Below are 26,754 nucleotides of genomic sequence, written 5' to 3'. Positions count from 1 at the left end.
CAGTCATCCCTCATTTTTTGTGGGTGTTAGGGAATTGACATACCCCCAAGTAATGAAAATGCATGAATAATGAACACAAAACCAAAGGGGCTCGTACAGCTATACTTTAACATGATTTCCTATACAAGTAAGTGCTTTGTAGTTCCCTAAAACATAACCAGACATGCATTTTCAGAGGGGCAAACAATGAATTTTGCAAACTCATCCTAAAATACCCATTAAACGGGTACATTTCGTGATGGTTTACTCATCTGTGAATTACTGAAACAAACCCAGAGGAAACTGCAAAAAAAAGAAGGATGACTGTTTAGCTCCTTCCTGCCACCCAGAATGAGTAAATTTCTTTTCTCCATTATAATAGGAGATGGTTTTGTGCAGCAAGATTGTCACTGCTGGTCCTTTCAGTATGATGATGCATTTTTTGTTTCATTTAGTCTACCACCAGAAGCGAAGGGGTTAACAGGTAAGTAAATGCCGTACCTCACCTCTCCAGCTTGAAACACTCCAACACTACATAAAGTAATTACATGCAATCAAGAAAAAGTACAGAAATAATAGGCAAGTCATCTACCTATGGCTATGCCTTCATTCAATTTGTAAAATTTAAACTAAACAAATTTTAACAGAGTTAGTTTAAAATTAACTGCTTCATTAATTAGTAAGTAAAATTACTATATTACATTAAAAAACATGTTGGTATGTTATATATGTAAGTAAAGAATCTGAAGAATTATAGTAATAGTAGCTGTAACCCACAGTTCATTTAAATGTGAACCCAATGAGGTGCAGGCCTAAGTTCCCTTCCCCTGTCCTTTCAGTCCATTATCCCCCACTCAGGGAATAGGATTAGTATTGACTAGTGTTCAGACAGTCAGGCAGTAGAGCTATCCAAATATGTCACTGTCAGGTGAATGCATCCCTCTCCAGCACCCAAATAATTTAAAAACTTTATTATGGTGCTTCATATGTCCTGCAGCCCTCAGCTATAAGTTAAGGGATGTAGTGCATGAAGCTAAAAGACTGTGCATCCTTTCCCTCTGGTACATGTACTTAATATATTCTTTAAATATTTATATAAAACGTGGTACAGTACATTCCAGACCCAGTAACATAAACAACATACATAAGACATCACCTTACACATTTCCTGAGAAATCTATTTACACAAGGCTTGTACGAAAAGCCTTAATTATTGTACAGGAATATCTCCGCACAATACGTGTACTAGAGTCTCTGTTTGTTTTCATCAGACAAAAATCCATAGGCCTAATCCCTTTCCAGCTTAGCTAATGGCCAGATGTAGTTAGATTGGAGGGCTGATTTGACTAGGAATGAAGGAGACTCACTCCTACCTCATAACTAAAGCTGACAGAATTTTATGCAAGCAGCACTTACTGTTTATATGTCAGGAAAGGCCCAGTTCCACCAGATGAAAACAAACCAGTTATACCCTCTTCACCCACACAGAAAACAACACATACATATTTATCTACACAGAAAACTACACATACAACTTCCATTAAATAACAACATCTCCAAGCCAATGTCACAGTCGCTTTCGAGTCCGAGTGGTGTTATGGGACTGAGTGGTACCGTTTCCACAAGTCTCAACATTTCTGATAGTGTTGTCTCCCCCACATGACCAGGAGCTTGTGGGATAGTCAGGTGCAAGGTCAATATCCTGAAAATTAAAAAGTATGTTACACCATTTATGAGATTTTTAAAAATTCATGAGTAGCTTTCTGGCACTTTTCTGGGTCTAAGTTCAGGTACATAAAAGGGAAGAGGGGATGCTGGATACCTCTGATGTATTATGAAAGTAAGGGTACTTTCTCCATGCACAGTATTTAACAAATCCCCAAAATCAAACCTCAAAAAAATATCCTGCTCACCTTGGGCGGCCACAAGACATCACAAAGCTTCAGAAGGAGAAACTGTAGTGTAACCAGAAACATCATGAACCACCCTGCCACTACACCACACTTTTTGTACCTGGAACAAAAACTTAGATGGTGAGCCGGCCTCAGATTACAAGCACTATTTTCATACTTTTGAAAGCTTACTACAGTTGGCTGGTTTCTCTATAATGAACTAGGCTACTCCAATAACTTGAATACTAAGCTGTGGCTGCATGAAATTCAGTTATCCTTTATTATGATGTAAGAATGAGCTCCTTGGTTGCTATTCAAATTAATTCTCCAGTCTGATTACAAGTGGCTATCACCTGAGCTGAAAAAAGTTATGGATCTTCATCAAATTACAAAAAAAAGTACTGTAACACCTTTTGCCAACCATTTTCTTCTGCAGACAGTACTGCACATTAATATATTCTTCTAATGTATGTATGTATATAAAATATTTACACTATTCATGTAAATCGATAAACGATTATACATGCTCCTGTTTATATCAGGTGAATAAAAAGGTTTGGATGATGATGTTGATGGTGATAATGATGATGATGATGATAAACTGTACACATGACAATATGGTGTACTGTGCAAGACAAATAATTAGGGAAGAGATGTTAGACAACCTCCTATGCCAACCAAAAGCACAGCCCATATTATGCACCTAACCATTCATCAAACCCTCATCTGTTTCTACTGAATCTGCAACCTGACTGATTGATCACTTTTAGCACTGTGAGGAAGGGCCAGGTTTCAAAGGGGTTGAATAGTGTATGAACAATTGTGCAGCCAGTTTCACTGTTCATACCGTTGCAGGTTTCCTTATTTTTTAATCTTCCTTCACCCTTATTAAAGTGCGTATAAGCAGCATATGCTTGTGGTACTGGTAACCTCTTGTTACTGTACAGCTTGGTATTCTTGAAAACATGGAAATATTAGGCCAAGTTAAAGTGAACAGAGTGTATCAAGTTACTTCCTACACCGTAACTACCTTGTCTTACCTTGGTATGCGGTGTGCAAGATCGGAACTGGCATGCTGGTGGTAGACCCAATGGTAAACACGTTCTGTCCGCTGCACCACATCACCCCACAGGTAGATGCTGCGTGCTGCCTCGTGCATTTCCCATGGTGCTATTCTCTCTCCACTTATCTCCAGCTGTATGGCTAGTTCCAGTTTCTGTGTCAGGCCTGGACAAAAACAACATAAAATTACAATGTTCTTTTTCTATCTCTTTACAAAAAAACAAAAAACACTACATTTTTATTCAGACTCATTACTTGACAACAACAAAAAACTGTAGTTATCTTCTTGCCTCTAAAAACAAGAAACACTGTTTTTCATTCATTCTACTAAACAGAACAAAATGGGCTGTGTTTATCTTCTAACCTCTTTACAAAACTGAACAGTAAAATCACCTGGATTGTTTTTCACGCCACAGAAAAATTTCAGCTGCATCATAGCTACCATAACTTTAAAAGGGGAATTTCTTATGGCATTATTTGACTGATGATGGACTGACTGGCTGACTGATTGACTGACTAACTGTATTTAATGGCTCTGTTTAGTCTTACATTACATTTGTTATTATATGGAATATTTCTCCATTTCAAAAGCCATATTTGACTGTAAAGAATTACACGTAATTTTTTCCCTATGCTCCACTGAACGTGAACCTAGTGGACTGTAGCCTGCTGAAGCTGTCTTCTCATGCAGTCTACCACTCTCCTTTTGGAGGACAGGGAGGCAGCTGAGGGAAATAAGAATCATTTGGCAGTGGAGTAGTCTGGTTCTATCAATGCCATCACCAGAAGGCATCCATCTCCATCACAAGTAAATGTGTGAGCACAAGGGACAAAGGAGCCTCACTTTTGACAGTCGGGTAAGCCAAGTGGATGAGGTGAGATGGGAGAACCTCGGGAATGCCACCAACATTTGTGCTCACGACCTGTAGTCTGAAGAATTGATGCAGTTAGTTGAAGATTCAAAACCTGGACAAAAAGAGTTATTGCATTACAAAATGTCTCCAGTAAGTTATGTATTGAGGAAAAAGTAGCCAGTGAATAAAAAAAAACATATATAGGCTATATATATATATATTATCCAGTGAGCAAGCCCAAATTATTGTCATCATCTTCAGTCAATACTAACCCTGAACACACGGCTTCACAGATGGCAATACAAAATGCTTCAGTGAGTGATGTGTTGAGGAAGATGTGCCCAGTAACAAGAATGCTGTGAACCTGGGCATGTGCCACAGCTCCTAAAAGACGCACTCGATCCGAACCAACCTCATCACGCACTTCTTCCAACACACTCCTCTTTGGTCCATCCCCCCCAATGATAAAGTTTACCTGAAAGTGTAAACAATATGAAGCTGCATGCTCCCAGTTACTGCCATCAGACTGAACCACCTCACTATGCACTTCTTCCAACACACATCTCCTAGGGTTGTCACCTTCAATGATTTAGTAAAGCTCTCTCCTAAACAAGAATAAAATCACATGGAAATAGTAACGACTAGATATAAACAACACCATCATAGTGAGAGGGTAAATGAATGCTTTATCCAACCTCTTTATTCTGAAAAAATGACCATAAACAAAACAAAATTGACTGAAGGTAGCATGAATATAACATAAAAAAGGGTTTGATGCAGCCTCCATGACCTAATTCAGGATAACAAACCTATCTAATGTTGTATACTGTCATTTTATTCTTGCTACCTCCACATGGTTTTACTTAACTTGGGGCAGATGACTTGTGGCGAAGAGATTAATGAAGGCTTTTTGAATTGTACGAGACAGATATTGCCTTCATTAGACTCAATAAAAGAGGTCTAAAGGGTAAATAAAATCATCTGGAGGTGACAGCAACACACTGAACTAATATATCATTGTAGTGAAGGCTTTGCATTAACAGGTAATAATTTTATAAGGTACTGTAACCCTGATAATATTAATGAACATAAATAAAGGTGGCTAACAAAAATGACTTACTGCATAACATACCTGAGGGTAGTGTTTACAAATGTATCGTATAATGTCTGGCTGAAGATCCACCCCCTTCCGGTACTGAAGCCGACTCATCACAATGACATTAACTGCCAGGAGAAAGTGAATGCTGTTCTTAGGTATAATTAGTCTCCATTTAAAGCTGTTTCATTATTAAGTGGCTCATGACTTGCCACTGGCACCTTTCTTCACTTAAAGTTATCTGTAATTGCGACTGTAAGTTTTCAATCACAAAATACTTTCAAGGGAGATAAGCTGGTGATCTACCTTATAACACACTGGAATACAGTAGTCTAGCACCAGGCCTCCACAAGTAGAAGAAGGAAGGGGTGATATGGGACTAGCTACTACCATTTTTATTTACTTTTGTCAGATGGTCTTTGCTTTGGATCAAAACAGTTAAGTTGAGAGACAGCCAAGCTTCAGACTCGCAGACTTCAAAGGGAGGTAATGGTAATATACTATTAACATAAAGGCTAGATATGTCAATACTGTGCAAAAAATGTTTTTCATAAAGCAGACCAGACCAACAACTGTGAAAAATTATGCTAATATATGTAAGATACTCCAACATTCCCCCTCCCCCCAAATGTTTAAACTTGAAAAACATTATAAAACAACCCTGAGCTACCGAATATCTAAATACTGTACCAGGTATACACAAAGAAAAGTCAAGGGAAACACAAAACGATATTTTATCTGAGTTTTTTATAAACTGAAACTATGTAAATGTGAAAACAACCTGCAATATGGGACTGACTGTTACCATTTTTTACTCACTTTTGTCAGGCGGTCTCTGCGCTGGATCAGGGCAGAAGATCTGAGAGTCAAGAGCATTTGGGATCACCGATACCTTCTCCTGTTCTACGTTGGCTCGTAGCACTGTGTTCTCCTTTCTAATAATGCACAATAACATTATCATCACCATCATGCAAAGTGTTCTTCTTGCTGATAATGCACAGTAACATCATCAAAATAAATATAATTATCTAATCATCATAATGAGACACAATGATCTTTCTGATAATTCACAGTGTCATCATCATGACTTCTTTTTCCTAACTGAGAATGGGGCAAGGTAGGGTCCAGAAACTATGGAAAGAAAAAGCAAAATGGAGGAGGGAGTGCTATCAAGAGCATATATACCTAGCAAAACAATCCAGACACTTCATTTACCATTCAAACCCCTGGAAACCTGGCTTTACCTCACAGGCATACCCATGACCAATTTTCTTTTTTCACAACTATACTAGAAAACTCTTGCTACTGCTGATGGTTAAAAGGACATGAATATGCCTACTGCCAAAAATTCCAACTCACCCAACATAAGACACACAGATACAGTGGTTCACATCAGCCAGTGAGAGGGTTAAGAAATTGTTGGTGACGATGGCTGACATGTCCGCAAACCCAAACAAGGAGTGATCCGTGAACACACTCTGAAATGCATTACCGTCAGTCATCATTATACGGCAATACAGTGTTCCAATAGGCTACACTAAGCCGTCATTGTCTATTCCCAATATGTGTGCCCTATTTTGCAATTAGATTCACAGTTAACACCAAAATTGTTATCATCTATCACAGTTCAGGAACAATGGGAAAGTATGGCCCTTCTAATTAACCATATAAGAATGATGGTGCCCACCTTGAGTCCCATGGCCCTGGCCAGGTTCATGGCTTCATGTGCCATGGTGGAGAAGGCCGAATGTCCGTGTACAATAGTGACAGCCTCCCGCAGGAATATGTTGCGTAGCAGAGGCAGCCAAGTCATGAAGGTTGGTAGCACAGACTGATTGTAGAACGTCTGGATTGGCAGATAATACACCTGTTGACCATACCAGTTTGTCACATAATGACAAAAGATGTTGAGTTAGGAAAAAAGCCTGCTAACTATGCCACTGCAACTACTTACTTCACACATACGGCACATTCATCAATTTCTCTTCTGATGCATCATATCAATGAAAATCATCTACGGGCAGAGAAATATATATACTGAATCTAGCCTCTTTCAGGTTAGGAATATTTGCCAACAGAAATTTAGAAATTTAGACGTAGAAGAGGTGAAATATTAGGCAAAATTTTTTTATCTACAACTGTACATAATGTTCACATAAAATCATTATAAAAAAAACAGTTTGAAGGCTACTCTGTATAGGATCAGTAAAAATGTGCACACTAATAAAACACTAATGTCTGAGTGGTTAGTGTTGCCAACTACAATGGTGCTGGGACAACTGCATCCTGGTGATGGCAGCTGGTGCCAACTGACTCCGGTAGCTATCCACCTTGTTTGGGCTGGTAAGACTTATGGTACAAGAGGAAACCAGGATAAGTGGCCTTGCACCCAAGGACTGTATGTGAAGAATCTGCCACAAGCACATGAGCATCATGATTAAGAGCTTTATGATCCTGGCCCCAACCTTACTTCACCATATAAAGCACCCAATCTATCATCTTTGCTAAGCTACCATAACAGCTTAAAAATATATGATGCAGTATATAAATAAATAAATAAAATTAATCTCTGCAAAGTCAGTAACTCATTTTTCCTTCAGTAAGAAGAAGGAAGCTAAATAAGTTACAAAACTTATCTAAATACACCTGTGTACCTTCAATCCATTGGTCATATAGCGAATTCCACGTCTGTCACCATAAACATGGGTGAGGACAATGACCTTGTGGCCACGGTGCAAGAGACACTGCGACAACTGAAAGATGTGTTCCTCCACACCTCCAACGTTGGGATAGAAGAAATCCGATACCATACTACGAGAGAAAAAAGGTTTGGTGGATAGTATATATTCGTGGATAATATTGTAGGGAACTTAGTTTTTATTACTTTACTTCTCTGTGACTTGACAAGATAAAGTACAATCAGTGTTATTTAAATGACATATGCATCATAAATAAGAGCAAAGCATTCAGCTTTTCAGCTAAGGAGTGTCTCAAGTTTATACCCAAAGCTAAGTAACTTACCATATTACATGTCGAATTTTTTCTTCTTCAGTACAAGCATTCCCTAGTGAATGAGTCATGGTAAGAATATTTAATCCATACTAATGTGTCCTGCCCAATTACATCAATACCCAATACACAAAGGTAGGTCAACTCTTCTTCTTCTTGCTTGGGCTGTTTTGGGTTGTTTACTGTATACGTCGCCTATGGTACATTCGTGGAAAACTGTCATCTTTGTAATGCAATTGAGCTTAGGAAATAATCTGGAATTTAATTAGCTACTGCATCATTCATTACATTTGTGCATACAGTGAACTTAAAATATTTCAAAAGGCCTTACATGGAGGATACAAGTACAACCTTCCAGCACTTCGTAAATATGGAATTATGGCATATTTGGTGTAATGAAATTTTTCCGGAATAAAATGATAAACAATTCTCAAAATTATAGCTCATTATATTGTGTGTATTATCTTCATCATCCCTTGCAAGTCCGTCTGTTGACACTTCCATCACGGAGGACAGACATGAGACGAGGTAAAAACGATTAGTTTTAAGTAGATTTAGGATCATTGTAATTATTTTGTATAAAGAGAACAGTGTCAGTTCGTATCAGCTTCTCATAGACATGTTTAAAGGGCTGAGAGCTTAATTATGAAGGTGTAAAATAAACCTGCAGAAGGTTTTGTTTACGCCAACGCCGGCAACCGTGCCTGTGATTGGCTGAGAGGGACACGCAACCTCGCTCTGATTGGTCCAACGCCTCCATGGTGCTCGTATGCTCCCCAAAATAATGTGATTTACCCTGGTGTTCGTATGACATTGGACGTTATTAGGTGTCCTATAATCACTGCAGGTAGAAGACTTGAAGGAAATAGCAGTAATAGTTGAGAGGGACACGGAACATTGTTGTGGTTAGGTGACAAGCACGGGAATACCTGGTTTACTCACCTGGTTTACTCACTGTATGTTGGTCAAAATTTTCCTCTGGTTTTATCCTGACATTAGGAGTGTAGGCTTCTCATGTTGAAGGAGCCCAGCCAGGCATGGTACAGCCTGGTAATGCCAAGACTTGACTGAGAGAGTCAGTCACCACTGCTCTCATTGGTCAGCCAGCATGGGTGTACTTACGCCTCAGAAAATGTCATTTACCCTGTAGTTTGCATGACATCAGAAGTTATAAGGTATCAGGCAATACATGTTGGTTGTAGGCTTAAAATTAGTAATAGAGAAGGACATGCAGCCTTACTGTCATTGGGTGACTAACATTGGTTTACTGACATCTACCCAGTTGAGTTGTAACTGAGGAAGTGAACCATGCAAATATCACACCTCAGTAATGTCGGCTACCATGGACAGCACAGACTAAGCTTTTGTTCCGTCAGGAATTGCCTATTCAAGGATGACCTTATCAGTTGCTACAAAATATTCCATGTCTGTCACCTGTCTTTGCAACTGATCTGTTCACTGTGGCTCCCAACATTGGTACTGGAAGCCACAGTCATAAAATTTACTGTAGGTCCTGCACTGCAACACTGAAATTAGAGAGAGAGTCTGTAACTTATGGTCATCAGTGTTAAGTGATGAACTGTGCTTTTTACAATGACATTTGGAGTTAGATCAGGCATAGCTGTAGGGATAATGTGATGCATGCCAAAATAATGTGATTTACTATGGTTTTTCTCATGACATTAGGAGTTTGATCATGCATTTTACAGTCTTTGCTAATATAAGGCTTTAGGTGAATTGTTGTAGTGTTGGTTTTTTCAGAGTGACAAAAAGTAAGGAAATTTTTACCCTTTACCAAGAATGATCTTTTGAGGGATAATTTATGGACATGTGGGACCCCCTCTCAGATTTTAAATTAAATCTCACTTACCTTTGGACTAATTCAGAGGCAGCATAGGCTAGATGCAAAGAAATATTTTGAGGTATGAAGACAATCTGCCTGTAACAATAGCATAGATGATATAATGCCAAAATGGTGTACTAAGATGGTACTCAGCTGTCTGTGGCTAATGTCGGACTATTATCTATTGGTAAAAGGCTGTAAGTTTTACAAATGGTAGTGTAAAATAATACCCGGTATTACTATTATCAGGTGCAGTGTTGTTGGTGGCCTTGCTGGGTGTAAGCTCGGCCCTCTCCCCCTCCACATACCTTACCCCAGGGGACCAGGAGCGCCTCAAGCTGGTGCTGGAGCCAGCATGGTCACTCTCAGACTTGGCACAGGTCCTCTATGCCTCCGCTGGTTATAAGCACCTCGGACAGCAGATACCCAATGTACAGGTATACCAATGCTTCAGTCTACCTAGTGTATATACTGTATTGTATGTTGATGTTAATTAATTAATATATTTATTTTACTTCCTCTTAAGGTGGGAATAAGGGTCACAGTGTTAATGGTGATAATGTCATAATAAAGATTATAAAGATTTTGGTGAGTGAATAAAAATGGAGGTCTGTTGTCTGAAATCATTAATTTTGCTGTTTGTATTCAGGGTGTTTGTAACTTTATCAAGAGTTCTGCTGGGGATGGGGCTACTGTAGAGACACTTTTCCTGGCATCCTCAGCAGGGAAAGCTCTGGGCTGCCCTATAGAGGCTTCTGCTGCTGCTGTGCAGGTCAGTTTTTATTATAGTTAATCAACCATAATTTGGTAAAGGTTTTTTCCCTTTTGTGTCCTGTTTGCTTTAGTTCTGGGGGGGAGGGGGGGAATGCTACTCTGCCTTACAACCTTTCCAAAGGACTGCATTGTGAGTAGCATCATATTCTAAGTTTTATTCTTACAGTTCAGCATTCAAGGTGGAGTTGACAGTTTTAGACCAAGTTAATGTCAGCAGAGTATGATTCAGATGCTGTGGATATGATAGACCAGTATATGTGTTGTTCTTTTTTCTGACATTATTTCAGCTGTTAAGTTGACAGTAAGTACCGTAGTTATTATAATGATTGTGTGTCCATAAACTCTCAAGGATATCCATGAATTAATGGCAAACTCAGTTGAGATAAAATATAACTGAACTTGGGTTTGAGTGAGACAGTGTATGTGAAGGAGTCTCGTCGTAGAGATAAAACTTAATTTAGGTGGTGTTATGTGTTGGTTCAGGCTGGGGATGAAATGGTACATGAAGGAGCATCGTGGAAGGTAAAACATAATTTATGTGATGTTACAGTATATATTGCTTTTGGCAGAGTGAGACGGTGTGAAGGAGCATCATCGGAGGTAAAACTTAAATTTGATTGTGTTATGTACTACATTAGGCTGTGAGTGAGGCAATACGTGAAGGAGCCTCGTCCCAGGAGCTGTACCACGCTGTCACTGCCGCCACCAACCTGGGTGTGACACTGGACACAGCAAAGGTCCTTCGTGCCACACAGCTGGCACTCAAGAAGGATGACAGTGTGCTCAGGTAATCAGAATATCAGCAAGGGGTAAATGAGGCTTCTTGGAAGTCTGACATTAGAATCATAGTGACTTGTTTTGCTAGTTTGTTTTTACAGCCTTTGGGCCCTCTTACTCAACAACCGAGTATACATGGTACTATGTGGCTATCAGTAAACTGTACTGTATTTGGACAACCCTGCAACTCCTGTAATTGGTCTTAGCCATGTATTTCTTATAGTATTTGTACCATTTTGTTATTTAATTGTCCTGCAGCTGTAATAGGATGTAAATAAAGGGAGATTCTCACAAGCACTGGTAATTATTATAGTACCGGTAGTTTAGTTTTTCATTGTGATGTACCATTGGACTTCTATATTTCACATCTTTTCTCAGCATTTTGTCATGATTGGCATATTGATAGTGTTCCTTGGTCTGTAGCCTGGGGTATGCATTCCACGTTGGAGCTCAGCTGAAGGGGGACGTGGGCAGCATCTTTGAGCGAATTGAGGATGCTGTGGTGCAGGCAGATGAAGTGGATGGCCGCATGCTGCAGTTTGAAGGAGGATTGTCCATAACAGGTGTGGCGGTTGAATTTTTAAAACTATCTATTCTGGGGGCTTCAGTGATTTGCAAATGCTTGTTTGGTCCATCTCACTAAATCTCACTAGGGAGGATGGTGATAGTTAAACCACTTTCATGCCTTCTCTTACCTGATTCCGGATCTTACCTCACCCCATCTTCAGCATCATTATAATCATCATCCTGAACACTTTTTCCCACGTAAAGACAGGGCAAGGCCAGATTCAGAAAGCAAGGAAAGAGATAACACAATAGATGGAGAAGTAAATCAACAGCATATGTATTGAATGGGTTCATCATAAGGGAACATTGGTTCACTGCATGGGATGACCCTGCAGAGGGAGTTGCATGCCAGTAATTGATGGCTCTACTCAAACAGACAGACTGGGGTTACTCTGCTACTACTGTTACTACTAATACCTCTTCCCCTTGAGGACATGTTTTTTTTTTTTTTTTTTTTTTTTTTTTTTTATACTATCAGGTGATTTTATGCTGCATATGAGAGTACCTTAATATTGAAGGGGTCATTCAAGGCTGTATGTAATACTTCAAGTTTGAAAAGTCTCTCCAAAGCTAAGTATGATTGTCTGGGGGCAGCAAGAATACAGTAAAGATGATGTTCTCAGGCTGAAGGACTTAAAACATATAAAACTTTTTTTTTTTTTTTTTTTTTTTCCATAGTTGGTGAGGCAATGGAATTTTGTTGCCTAGCTTTTTTTTTTTTTTTTTTTTTTGGGGGGGGGACTTAAACACTGAATGTTTGTGTGTTCCATTTGTCTGGGTATGATGTTAATGGTTTTCCCACATGATAGCTTGTTCTTTGAGGCCCAGCAGCCCTACATGCCACATTCCTTGTATATGTCACCACTGTCCCTTCTACTTGACAGCGCTGGTACTGAGTGGGGCTTACAAACTAGCTGAAAGCTCCAACAAGGCTCCTCCCATCAAACCCGACCAGGCAGTGAAATTTGCCAACTACCTCATGTCCAGGAAGTCCGTTCAGATGGCCAAAGGAGTGTACTATCTTCTGGAAGCTGTGTCAATGTTTACCAATAACAAGTAAGTCAGATTTACCTTTTAGAGATAGCTAGTTAATTATGTTGTTGATAAGTAGATTAGTTTTGCTGTTGTGTGTGATTGAGTGTGTGATTCATTTTACTGGACATATTATTGACTTTTTTTCACTCTCATCTTAAATATCAGAACCAACTGCCTAGCCCAGGGCTCCTACGCTCCTCATGGGGCAGCGTAGGATTGGATGATGGATGGATGGATATTACTGACTTTTTTTTTTTTTTTTTTTTTTTTTTCCCCCCCCCTACTTTACCCCAGCCTTTGTGGGGAAAAGGAGTCAGGATGATGAGGATGACAGGTTTCCTTAGATTTTACTTTCACTTTCCTTGTTTTCTGAACCTTATTTTACCGCATCCTTAGTTGGGAATAGAGGTCAGGAGAATGATGATGACAGCAGTTTGTGTTTGTTCTCAGGTTCCATGTTCCTGTGGCCATCACTCTTGCAAGCAATGTAGCCATCAGTGCTGACGCTCCTACTGTTCAGGTTGGTGATTAACGTTTGTTAGGTGGATGGCTCTTTTGTATTATGGTAGTTGCTTCTGCCTTCTCTGGCCTTGGTTATCGGTGCTACTTGAATGGTGTGTGATTGATGATGTGGACATTTTCAGTGAGCATGCCGTTGATATTTGTCCTGTTTTTGTACGTTTTCCTTCCTTTTTCATGGATCGCACCTCTCTCCATCCTTGGGTGGGAATAGTGTCATTATATATTTGCTGTTATTTCATATCCCTCCCTATAGCTCAGTGGCAAAATAAAATGCTGTGGTTCTACAGTATTTTCATAGATTTTATTACTAGTGCCCAGTTCTTGTGTTAATCCCTTGTTCCAGCTCAGTATTCAGGGTGGAGAGACTGGAAGCTTAGGTCAGGTTAAACTGAGGAGAGTATAGGTTAATGACAGGTATACATTGCAGAGTGATTGGTTTTTATTACTAATATAACAATTACATGATTAACACACTTTCACTTAAAATGGTTTTCAGTATAAGACTTAACACAGGAAAGCTTTTCACATGGCACACCTTCATTTATTGTCAAGGAGCCAAGGTGTGCAGTGAAGGCTTAGCTTATGGATGTCAGCATAATGCACATGTATATTCCCAGTCAGAATGTCATAATTGTGTTGATAAGGCTTAAATACTGTATTTGACTAGATAATCTGGATTACTGAAACACAGCCCACACCAAGTAATTGGCATATAACATGATTATAGAGTTTCACACAATACAGTAGTTTTTCAGAGAACTTATGTGCTAATGTGTGATGAATTACTGTACTGTACTGTATAATGATTTGCTACCAGGTACGTGTGACGGATCTTAAGGGCAACAGTTTGGGAGCCCTTAAGGTGACCGCTGACTCGGCCACACGGGAGTCTGATGAGGTGGTTATTATATCCAAGGAGAAGCTTGCACAACTATCCACCTCTGAGTGAGTGCCTTTGTAAATTATTTTATTAACAGTATTTGTTTAAGAGACACTTTAATTTTTTAAAAACCTTTAGTAGCATAAAACTTTGCATATTAATAAAAGTTGTAGAACTTATTAATGCACTGTGTACAGTATAGTATGTAAAATATTATCAGACTGAATAGTATTTTGTGAAGGTAACAGTTATGGAGCCACCAAATCTATACTAATATGTTTATAGATGTTTGTTTGCACTCATATCCATGCATAAATGTGAACTATTTTCAGTAAGTTAGCTTTGCCATGTCCTGTGTCTTGAAGATACAAAGCCAGTGTCCAGTGTTTGAAGATCACAAAATAGGTGTGTATTAACAGGGGTGTGTATGAGCTTGATGTAATGTCACGTGGGCCAGCGCGAGGGTTCTATCGCCTTGTGGTGAGCGTTGATGCCAAAGATGCACGGCTGGTGGGACACACTGCCGCCACCCTCACCTTTAAGGTCCTCACGGCTGTCAGCATCCAAAATGTTGAGATTGGTACTGCAGACTCGGATCAGTCTACTGCTCCCAGCTTACAAAAGTCAGTTGGTATTTTAGTCAGCTATATTCAGAGTCTGTATTTTAGTTAGATATATTTAAAGTTTGTTTGTATTTTGATTAGTTATATTTAAAGCCACCACACTATCACTTGAGAAAGAATAGGACCCATTTCAGAGGTGAATGTGCTTGGGTCATGATTTTAGTCATAGTCCATACTTCTTTCCTTGATTCTGTATCCTACCACACCTCATTCTTAGGTGGGAAAAAAGATCAGAATGATGATGAAGAATTGATGATGATTGTTTTTGATATATGGTAGGTCTAATTGAGATGATGGTACTGATGATGGTTATAACTACAGCCTAATGATAGTAATGATGATTTTGCTATTTGACAGGGTGACATATCCAAACACGCTGGGTGAAATTTTGTCAGCAGACCAGCACCAACGTGTAATGCTGCGTTTCCTGGTGCGGGACTCGGCATCCGGTCGCCCCACTCGCGTCCATCAGGCATTTGTCAAGATCACGCATGTTGACTCTGCGCGTGAGATCATCTTCGTTGCTGAGGCTGATTCCAATGACCTTTATAAGTTTGATATTGTGAGTATGAAGAAATTTTACCCTTACATTAAGTTGGTGTGCCGTTATTTTAATTGTGCTGCTTCTGGTTGTTATGTTGAGATAGAGGAATTAAAACTATAGGGGTTAGTTACAGGCTTCATTTACCCATACAGTACAAGTGGTCTCTCTTAAAGTATCAATAAATAAAATAATCTGGAATGATTTAGAATAAAATGAAAAATGTCATTAAATTGGGGGGTACGGTTATTGAAAATATTTTCCCTTCAGCATGTTTATCTTAATTTTTGGGAGGTTTTAAGATTTTCTGAGCCTAATTTAATTTAGTTTTCTATTGCAAGATTAGCCTTTTTCACTGTGATCGACACGTATCAGCACTCTTGTCTTTGAACTTACTGTCAGGCCATTTCTTCTGCTTTTCTGCTTTGTTTTGTATCCTGGGTCCTGCCATATTCTGTGTCTTAGGTAGAAGTTGTTGTTGGGATGATTCATGATAGTTATGATGGTGAAGATGATTTAATTACTAAAGAAATATGCTTTTTCATTTTCCTGAAAAAGAGAGAGAGAAAAATGTTTTTGATTAAGGTCTTATATAGTACAAGGTATTTAAGACATCTTATTTGATGGAGCTTCAATTTTTTAAAGAACACTGAATACAGTAGTTACCAATATTCGTACATTATATACCAGGAATGTCATGGAGAGGCCAGAATTTGATCATTTAAACCAAACTACCGTATCTCTGAATGGTATTTTCCTTGCTTATATTTATCTTTACCTTGCAGGACGTGAGTAGCAGCATGAAGGAGTTTGGTGGAGTGAGTGGAGTTTACTCAGTGGAATTAGTGGTGGGTGATGCATGTATCAGCAACCCAACACTGTGGCACCTGGCTGATCTTGCCCTTACCTTCCCTGAGACCCCCACATCACCTCCATCAGCACCACACCAGTACACTTATAAGGCCAGTAATGTTCAAGTGTGTTCATCAAAAGAGAGAGAGAATGCAGACTTTGTTTAGGCTAGTACAGTGGCACCTTTTATATGGTATGCAGTATTCTTTGTACCGCCAGAGTTTAGCCAATTTAAGAGAGCTTTGAAAGTGGAGAGGGCAGATATACAGTAACTGTCACTTACCCAGAAAGTAAAAGAGGTCTCCCACAGAATGCATTTAATCATCTGGAAGTAGCATGAGTAACATAAGATACTCTCATGGTCAAGAGGTTTATAATTATTGGTAGACATTCCATGACATAGGCTGACTTTGTTGCTTTGTGTGTGCAGGTTCGTCCCGAGATCCAGCACCTGTTCCGTAACCCTGATCCTCGTCCGTCCAACGTCGTGTCAACCACCTTTACTGTCCTCTGCATTCTCCCACTGTTCATCCTTCTCTTTCTTGTGAGTTGATGTTTTTATTTTTTAGCATGAGTGTGTTTTAGCACCCACATTAATGTGTGGGTGTGGGACTGTGGTTTGGCATGAGAATGACAAATAAAGAGCAAAGCAGTGAAAATAGGGTTGCTGAGTAATGACTGTAGAGGTGTAGAGAGGGTAGGATGACAAACAGTGTGATTTCTTGAAAGATGTGACCTAAGGAAGTCTGTGGGGAATAAAGATGAGAAGTATGTGCTTAGATGATATGGCCATGGAGAGAATGGATGCAAGTAGGATGGTGCAACGGGTATATGCAAGATATGCAAGTGAGTGTTGAAGGTGGGAAGATGTGTGCCAGGTCAAGAAGGTAGATAGATATGAAGAGCAAGTGAATAAGAAAGTATGGTTTGGAAGTTGACAAGACATTTATCTTGACACGGGCTGACCGTAGTACATGACATGGGTATGATAGCTACCCCTTTTTCACTTGATAGATGATGGATTGAGTTTATCTTGGAGGTAAATGTGAAGTGCATCTGTAAATAAAAATATGGTATATACAGTATATATTCTATACGTTAGGATGAACAGGCTTGTGAGGTGGAGCCAGTTTTCTGAGGGCGTGAATGATGTGTAAATGATTGTTTGGTCCATTTCAGTGAGTATGGTGTTTACAGTTCTCCCAGTTTAATACATTCTCTTTGTTTCTAGATCCTACCTCATGTTATCCTTTGGTAGGAAAGAGGCCATGATGGCGATGATTTATAGAGTAAGGGAGAATTGAGATGCAAAACTTGACAATGAGTAACCTCTCTTAATTCTTGTGTTCCAGTGGGCCAGACTGGGAGTCAATATCTCCAACTTCCCCATTACCATCAGTGCCGTCATGTTCCATGTTGGCCTAGGAGGTGAGGCAGGTTTGGCTTTTCCAGTATAGTTGCAGACATCAGTATTGATTCACTTATTGCAGACATAAATACAGTATTTAATAACTTATTGACATGATTGATTTACATTCTGCTTCAGTATCTTCCCATTGATTTACCTAATCTCCATCACCTTGTCCTTATTGATTTGTATTTTACAGCATGTGTTCTTCATTAATCCCTTTCCCCTTTTCCTGTACCAGGTATCCTAGGTCTGTTCTGCCTCTTCTGGCTCCAGCTAGACATGTTCACCACACTGCGCTACCTCTTCATGATTGGTGTGGTGACATTCTTCTGTGGAAATTCAATGCTGTCAAATATCGCAGCAAAGAGAAAGGAGTATGTATAGAGCCTGTTTGTTTTTGTTATGTTATTGCAGAATTTTCTTATTTTATCCCCTTCATTCATCATAGCAAGAGAACGTATATACAGAGTCAGCCTGTTTTATTATGGATTTTTGTGTGTATTTAAGTGTTTATTTTATATCTTTACATGTGGTGATGTTATTCTTTGGTAATTCAGTGTCATCATTCATCTCAGCCAAGAGAAAGGAGTATGCTCAGAACTAGTTTACTTGTGTTATTGTAGTTTGTGTGTGTGTGTGTGTGTGTGTATTTGTGTGTGTGTGTGTGTGTGTGTGTGTGTGTGTGTGTGTGTGTGTTTGCGTAAATGCCCAGCTCGTTTATTTGTGGCTGTAAAGTCCACACTAAATAAGAAAGAATGGCCTGTTAATTCCATCATTTAAGTGACATTCAGCCCAGTGCTGTATTTCCATTTTAGTCTTGTCATCTCGACACATTTTCATTCAGTTTATCCAATTTTTATTGATCATCATCATCATCATCATCATCATTTTTATTATTATTTTTGTAAACTAGAGTAAGACACAGCCTTCATTTAATCCTTTCAAATTTCATATGTCAGCAAGAATATAAAATAGAAATGTCGCTATATGGAAAGGGTTGATGTTCTGTTTGCTGTCTTTACAGCTGATTCAGCAGTTTCAGGCTTGTACGGTATATCATACAGTATCTGTAGTATACTTGGCAGTGTATATCAGGAGTGTCAGGACAATAATGCATTCCCATAACTTGCAGTACCAGGTGTATTGAATGTGTTTTGAGACTTTAAGAAAGATTCTTGGCTTAAAAATAGGATTGTATGTCCTGATACTTGTACTGTACCCATTTTGCTTTTTATTTCAACTAACGACAGATGGTTTTAAGCAGAAACCCTGGTCACCAGAATTATAAAAAACTACCACAATGAATATTTTGGATTAGAATAAAGAGCTGCATGTTTTAATGTATGTGAGGTGGAGGGGGGGAGAGGGAGGGAGAGACCAAGGATGAGATGAAGGGATGGGGTGGAGAGGTATATGAGAGAGGGGTGTGTGAGGGGGAGGGCAGCATGATGGCAGGGGACAGGGCAACATGGAGGCGGTTTGTTCGTGGCCACCCCTAATGGGATTGAGGCATCTGGCCATATATAGATGTTTGATTTCAGCTTTCAACAAACAATTTTAGTTAGCTCATAGAATCTCACCACAGTCAGAGGGTTAGGAGTTGACATGAATATTTTCAAGGTGACTTTCAGTAAGGACTTAGAATATAGAAATGTATGTTATTGTAGTTAGTTTGTTTTCACTTGATAGAATTGGACCATATACAAGTTAAATGAGTTTTGGTTGCTTGAAATTTGATGAGCCTTAGTTATGAGTTGGGAAATAGTCTCTGGTTGCATGTCCAACTGATCCTCGAGTCTGACTACTTTTGGCCATAAACTGAGCTGAAAGGGATTATGGATCTTCGTCATGTTAGAACAAATGCAATGTAGCAGTACTGTATATGAGTATCCATGGATTTCTTAAGTGATGTGTTTCAGGTGATCGTAATTTTTCTCTCTCTATCCTTCAGCTTATGGGCATTGCTCCTTCATCTATATTATTATTGTGTTTTTCATGTTGCGTACATTTCAGTTAATATTTTTATTCTCTTGTGGAATGAGAGTAACAGGTTGCTCTTACTTTATTTATTATTAATAGATGTTCTCATTTTGTGTGAGTTTCATTTATTATATATGGTGTTATTATTGCAGTACAGTCAGTCCTCACTTAAAGTCTCTTAACATGTTTAGGCAAAATACTACTTTAAGTGACAAATGCTGCTGGTTGGGGTTAAAAATAAAGTATTCATTTCTGACTTCAAAATGGCTTCGTAGTGAGTCATAAGCAACATTAAGAGTGAAGGACAGGTGTTAATTTTTTGACAGTTTTACCTTTTCACTATGATACATGTTGTTTACGATACCTGCTCCATTTCTATATTGTTTTACTCAGCTTAAGGTAGACTTCAAACTGAGGAGTTAGCTGTAGCCCTTATTAACACATTGACAACCACAGGGTGTTGCTAAATGGCATTAAATTATCTCTTGGTAGCATAATTGAGGTGAGTAAAATGACATCATACGGACGTGGTTAATAATGAAGCAACTTTAAATGAGGACTGTTATTATTATTATTATTGTGGAATGAGAGTAACAGGTAGCCTCCCTCTCTCCCTCATCCTCTCTATATATGGCAACAGGCAGGAGGTGAAGATGGTGTATGGGCCGTACTACAGTAAGTCTTACAGATTTAACCAGCAAAAGCAGAACTAAGCCTCGCCGGAGACTCTTTTGGGGGGAATTGGTGGAAGGTACTTGTTTGCTCTCAAATCATCCACGCTTGCATGCCGTTTTTGTTGTTTTAGTTGTTGTGGCCGTACTCTTGATCCCATCGGTGAGGGAGCTGGTGCTGGTGAGGGATGCCTTCATGTAGTGTCACCATTTTAACTTGGCAGAGGTCATACAGACATCCATCAACACCCTCCCTGTCCCTTGAAAGGAGGATGATGGACAGGAGGAGCACAGGTCTATCCTCTGGGTCCATCAGGTTTATGTTCAGATGAGCCTGGGGCCACAGTAGTAGCAATGGCCATAGTCAGTGAGGTACATGCTATTTTTGTGTTGTATATACACTGATGTCCAGTTGTAGATACTTGTAGTAGTATTTAATGATTTCTGTCTCCTCATTCATTTTTATGGTCAGTGAAATGAGGACCAGTATTCATTTGCATTGAATAACCGGGTTAGCGTTGCAACATATTTAGTACAGTAATATTGCTCTTGGGCAAGTTTCAGTGCTCTTGTCCTTTTTTTACATGCAGCTTGCTAAGTTTTGTTTAATGTAATGGTCATCCCTTTGGAAAACAAGACTGATTATTCACGTACTACACCATCCACTCAGTCGATTTAGTGCTGCCCTTCAGGTGACTACACTGATTGAGAAGCCAAAATAGTTTTGCATAACTCATGAAACCATTCATTGCTTTGGGTGGTAACCATATAACTAATATGGTCAGTGATATATTGAGTTAAATTACTGCAACTGGATATAGCCCATCAGCCTCTAAATTTCACCTGAATAAAATTGCCTCTTGTTTGCTGGAATAAAATTACTAGTTTATGAGCGGTTTAATGGTGGCTGTACGATCACTCAGCCAAATAAAATTTTTAGATGTAAGCTAACATAAAGCACTAAAAAAGACAACCATGAGAGGGTAAATAAGCTGTTTGGAGCCCTTTTAATTTGAAGGTCTTCTGGTCAGAGTAAAAAATTAAGATATAGTGAGAATGACAAACAAGACACTGCAGCTAACTTGTTCGGGTCAAAAAATCTTCCCTGAGCTTGATAAAATTGTCTGGAGATTAGGACGAATAGTACGCTAGTAGTCGTAGTATTTGTAGCCCTAGGTTGAAATTGTCTTCCTCTTGCAGTCTAACATCCTCCTTTCAGGGGTTAGTAAGGGAAATGAGGGATATTTGTATAACTAGTCATTGGGGCTGGCTGGGTATTTCAGTGCCACCACATGAAGGCATCCCTCACCAGCACCTAGCTCGAATAAAACAAATAAGATGCCCTCATGGTGAAAGGGTTAAGAATATGGCCACAAGCATTAGCAGCATATGTTGTGTACCTTGTTTATTAATGCATTCAGCAGATAAAGCCTACCAATACCAGTGTATTTATTTTTTCATATGCTAGTGTGTAGTGTAAACAGCTAGCATTTACTGTCCCAGGATTTAATGCCTGAGTAGCTAAGTATTTCAATATGGAACTCAGGCTTTATGGAAATGTTTGGCTACTCTGGCACTAAAACCTTCAAGCCAGCAAATGGAGGGTTTTATTTTAACCTGCCATTTTACAGCCATCTTATTCTTACATATTTATTTCCATATATTATATTTTGCCTTTTTTTTTTGTTTCATGTGTTAAATTTTTTTTTTTCTTACCATATCCTGTGTAGCACTCACTCTCACAGGCACTGACTATCTCCCTTGAAGCATTTTACATGTCTTTTGCCAAATGAGTGATGAAGTAATTGCTGCTAACAACTTTTAGTACAGATGTGTTGTCCACTGCAGTAGTCCACAACATGGCAGCACAGAACACTCACACAGAGTAGATTAACACTTACATAATGTAAAAAACTGCCTAATTGAAAAAAAGAACAATTAAAGTGTAGTTTATAGTAATTCAAGAGGTAATTGTTAAAAGCTTGGTCATTGTTTGGAGGTTTGTGATAATTCAGGAAATAATCTTACATGAACTTGTTAATTATTTTTAGATCAGTTTTGTTTGACTTGATTGTCTTCCTTTGTTGTGAATTATTTGTCTTGATTTTTAATTACTTCTTTCATTTGCCATAGTTTTTAGTGAAACAGGTTATTTGTCAGATTTTTAGTGACTGATAGGATAGGTGATAATATTTTCACTGTTTGTATTGCTTGCCTCGTTTCTTGAACAATAGTGCATGACTGAGACTTAGCTTTGTAGGGATTGTGGAATGGCCATGATGTGAGTGCATGCCATTTTGCCTTGTGGTTATTCAGTTGTGTTGCAAGTGAAAACCATGTATATGTTGTACAGTATCTGATAATATACATAGCAGTTAGAGCTAGTTTTTAGCTGCCTGATCATTGCAGAAAAAATAGTTACCTTTGAAGGCGTATGGAAGTGTAGGCTATATGTTTATCTTACATATGTCTCATAAAGGATTGAATGATTAATATATTACTGTATTATTTTTTATATTATTATTATTGTTGTTGTTGTTGTTTTCAAAGAAGAAAGATTTCATGACTGTGATAAAAATGAGAGGGAGTAAAGTCTGTTACCACTGGGATGATGGGACATGTAAGGTCAGACATCAGCAAATGTGGATGTAGGAGAGAAGTGGCTCATTGAATAATGAATGGAGGAATGAGTGACTATGAATGTATTAGCTCAGGGTGCTTGTACTTCTTCAGCCAGTTTGCTGGTTTCCCAAGTCACAGTATACACTGGCACTGATCAGGAGCCCACACTTGGTGGCACTGTGTACCTTTGGTGGAGCTAAGCAGGTCCACCTGGGAGCCAAACCTCCTCATATTTCCATGCATCCCACTGGTGAAGACCCTGGCCTGACTTTGGTGAGACGCTGTGTGCTGCAAGTGGGTGCCAAATCCTTACACGATGTATGTACCGTACAGTACTGTACTGTACCCATATGACGACCCCTCAGAAGCATTTGCTTATACTGTTCTGTATCAGGTCAATGGGTTTGCTCAGCCAGACTGGCCAGGGTTTACCAGCAACACCAACAAAAGTACATACCACTTGTGTGGATAAAGCAGTGATTATTAGAACACATCCAACTTATACTGAAGACTACATGAAGTGTTTAGTTTATTAAAAATCTCTTTCCAAAGGGGTCAGCATTGGTTGTAGGTGAGTTTGGCATAGTTCTTTGTGGATAAACAGATGTGCAATTGATGTATCATCATCACCATCGTCATGACGCTTTTTGCCAGTGTGGGGTAATGTTGGATCCAGACAGCAAAAAAGTATGAAAGTGGGAGACCTGTCAAGTAGTGTGTCTAGTAACGGAGCTTGAAAAAGTGCAGTAGTTAACACTGAAGACTAAAGTGTATGTGTAGATACTGTTTTTGTTGTGGCCCTAGGCTCATCTGAATGTGAACTTGGTGGATTACAAGCTGAAATCACTGTTCTCCTATGGTCCAGCATCTTTCTTTTTAAGAATAGGGAGGTTGTCGTGGCATGTTTGTATAATCAGGCAGGGAGCCACCTAGTTATATCAGTGACATGGTGTGTAAGTGTCACTCGTGCACCATGTAGATATTAAATCACTGTAGAAATTAGTAAGTTTGGTATTGCTAACTAACACAGATTGGTGACATGAAGGCATCACCCTGGCATCATGTAAATACTAATACTGTACTGCTGTATAAAATGCTGTAGAAATAAGTAAGTTTGGTACTGTTAACTAATATAAATTCCACTTCTTTTTTCAGTGTGAGGTGAAGGATTAGCAAGATTACTGCCTTCATTATGTCTCAAGCTGCAGCACAACTTACAACACCCAGTGGTTTAGTCAAAGGCCTGTATTCTTGTTGGCTAAGGAACCTCCCTAACACTTCTATCTTACTGGCTAATTTCTAGACATGACTGATTATCATACTTTTACTCTAATTTGGTCTAGAATTTCCATCTATCCATGGTGAATGCTGAGCTGCAACAATAGATTGACACTAGAAAATGATAACTAGCCACAAACAAGGACTATGGAATGTAGAGCCATAATATTTTCTTCTGCCACTGAGCTATGTGAAATACTGTATGCTGGAAAAGGAAAAAAAATCTGGGTCAGGTTAATATAAACTGAGTGTTAGTATTTTGTATCTTACATGCAGACCATATTAATGTTGAAGTGATACGAATAGTATACGAGAAAAATTATTGTGTAGTGTGGCAAATAAGTCACTAAGAGAAAGGTGCTAGGGTGATTCTATAGCTGATGAGAATACAACCCAAGAGAATGTCTGGTTGTATTATTAAAAACTTAGTATGGGAAGGTATGGGCAAACCCCTAATTTGTGTTCATTTTAAAACACTTCTAAGATAGGAAATGGTTAGAGTGCATTCATTTGTACATAACACAATTAGCAGTGAGGTAGAATGGTCTTACTTTATTTTGTCATGACTTCAGTAATGGTGTAAAATGTTGGGATTTGCCTTTGTCTTCATACTCTTGGGTTTAATAATATGTCTAACCTCTTCAGTGTAATGGCATATTTTTTTGTATTTTTACTGTTTTCAGATTATTCTGTTCAGTTTAGGAGAGAACAACAGTCCTTAATGGGTTAATGAAGGCTTTTTCTAACCCCTCAAGGTTGAAACATGTCTCCAAAGTTGAACAGACTTGTTTGGAGATATCAATAATAATAGCAAAAAGACATCTTGGATTGAAGAGGTTAAAGTGCTCAGAAAATCTGACTTACAGTATTTGATTTAGGTTATGTCTCAAGGTAATTTTTTTTCACTTGAGAAATAAACTTAAAGTATGTGGAATTACTTATTTTCTGTGTGGTAATTTTGCATTTCAAATGTTTTCATTTAGAAACTTGCTACAGCGTAAGGTATTTCTTATAGTGAATAGAAAATGCAATTGTGAATGGAATGAACTGTTAAAGTGGAAAGATACTCCGTTTCACATATCTTAGGTGGATAACATTTTGTCTTCATGGACAGGACGTTCACTAAGGGCTATATTCTAGGTAGCATAAGAGGCTACATAGCACCTCTTATAATGTGATTTGTTTTGCATATTACACTTTCACTTTTTCATGTATGTTATTTATATTTTTTGAAATAGACATACTGGAATTTTCACGAGTAACATATGAGAAGATACTGTGTCCCCAGTGATTTGTTTTGCATATTACACCTTTACTTCTCATGTACCTTTATTGAAATATTGTAAAATCAATTTTTCTGATTAGTAGCTGTAGTAGCCCCAGGTTCTTACTCTAATGTGAACCCAGTGGACTGTAGGCTGAAGTTGCCTTTCTCTAGCAGTCCATCATCCTCTTTTGGGGGATAAGGAGACAGATGAGGAATGTTTGTATAACCAGGCAGTGAATCCCCCTGGTTATATTGGTACCACAAAGGGAAGGCATCTCTTTCCAGCACCAGTTTCCATGAGTAACGTGAGAGGATGCAGAGGTGTAATGTGCAGAATATATTGCTAATGAAGAGTTACTATGATGTTTCCAAAACTACTTATGACGCTGGCCCTCATCGTTATGGGGAGTACGTTTATTAAATGACAGTCATGTAGTTTATAATGCTTGCTTCTTAGTGAGTTATTCTGGGTATAGTGTTTTAAGTTACCCAAGAATATTTACCGGATTTGTGAATGAACCTCTTTTTTTTTTTTTTTCTTTTCATATATATATAGCCTTTGTGAATGGAGAAGGCTACATTCCACAGGTGTTTTGGTGTTAACACTGATTGTCTATATAACTTGATGCTTGTTACTGCTGTCAGATGTGTGATAGTTTGTTGTGGGGGTGCGAGAATGTGAAATAAAGATATATAATTTATACTATTCTTGATTTAAATTCACAGCAGGACTTGCTTTAGGCAAATGGTTAGCATACTCACATATTCATTACCGTGTCCCTTCTTCTCACCTACAGAAGGGTGATGTATGATCCAGAAACAGGTGGAAAGTATGAAGGTGGTACACTGTCAGCATCATCATTAATAATTGTCATCATGACCTTTTTTTCCCAGCTAATGATGGGTGAGGCTGGATCCAGAAACAAGGACATAGAATTACAAAAGTGGCAGAACTGTCAACAGCATATGCAGTAAATTGGACCACTCAAACATTCCTATATTAATCAAACCTTGAGAATCCTGTCTGTCTCACAAGCCTAACCCCCCCCCCCCAAGATAATACTTGTAAATTTATAGAACAATGCAGCATTTAACCCCCATCAGGCACTGGCATACCTTTTTTAGTGTATCTACAAGGCCGAACACTATGACCAAAGTTGTCAGTGTGAATACAAATTTTGAGACTACTCTTTGACCACACATTTCATTCTTAATCCAC

The 26,754-nt window shown here is 38.8% G+C and overlaps 2 protein-coding genes across 2 annotated transcripts; one reads left to right on the top strand and one right to left on the bottom strand.

The window, feature by feature from the left end:
• Nucleotides 1-1,444: 1,444 nt before the first annotated feature.
• Nucleotides 1,445-7,952, bottom strand: PIG-A (phosphatidylinositol glycan anchor biosynthesis class A). Its single transcript, XM_080271105.1, has 11 exons — nt 7,905-7,952; nt 7,538-7,694; nt 6,571-6,750; nt 6,243-6,361; nt 5,703-5,818; nt 4,920-5,011; nt 4,060-4,262; nt 3,778-3,863; nt 2,912-3,098; nt 1,893-1,992; nt 1,445-1,681 (listed from the first exon to the last, which is right to left on the bottom strand). The coding sequence occupies exons 2-11, from the start codon at nt 7,691-7,693 to the stop codon at nt 1,547-1,549; spliced, it is 1,374 nt and encodes a 457-aa protein (XP_080127231.1). The 5' UTR covers nt 7,694; nt 7,905-7,952; the 3' UTR covers nt 1,445-1,546.
• Nucleotides 7,953-8,388: 436 nt separating this feature from the next.
• On the top strand, nt 8,389-26,236 carry OstDelta (oligosaccharide transferase delta subunit). The gene is made up of 15 exons (XM_080271143.1): nt 8,389-8,420; nt 9,985-10,172; nt 10,385-10,507; nt 11,148-11,296; nt 11,710-11,849; nt 12,738-12,909; nt 13,339-13,408; nt 14,228-14,355; nt 14,710-14,913; nt 15,271-15,475; nt 16,240-16,416; nt 16,737-16,850; nt 17,659-17,734; nt 17,956-18,091; nt 24,146-26,236. Exons 1-15 carry the CDS (start codon nt 8,411-8,413, stop codon nt 24,153-24,155), a joined length of 1,902 nt encoding a protein of 633 aa, XP_080127269.1. The 5' UTR covers nt 8,389-8,410; the 3' UTR covers nt 24,156-26,236.
• Nucleotides 26,237-26,754: the final 518 nt, after the last annotated feature.

This window comes from Coenobita brevimanus, chromosome 44 (genome assembly GCF_032717465.1).
Source record: "Coenobita brevimanus isolate Jiangsu-jjx chromosome 44, ASM3271746v2, whole genome shotgun sequence".
Lineage (NCBI taxonomy): Eukaryota > Metazoa > Arthropoda > Malacostraca > Decapoda > Coenobitidae > Coenobita > Coenobita brevimanus.
This window is presented reverse-complemented; position numbering and strand designations above follow the sequence as displayed.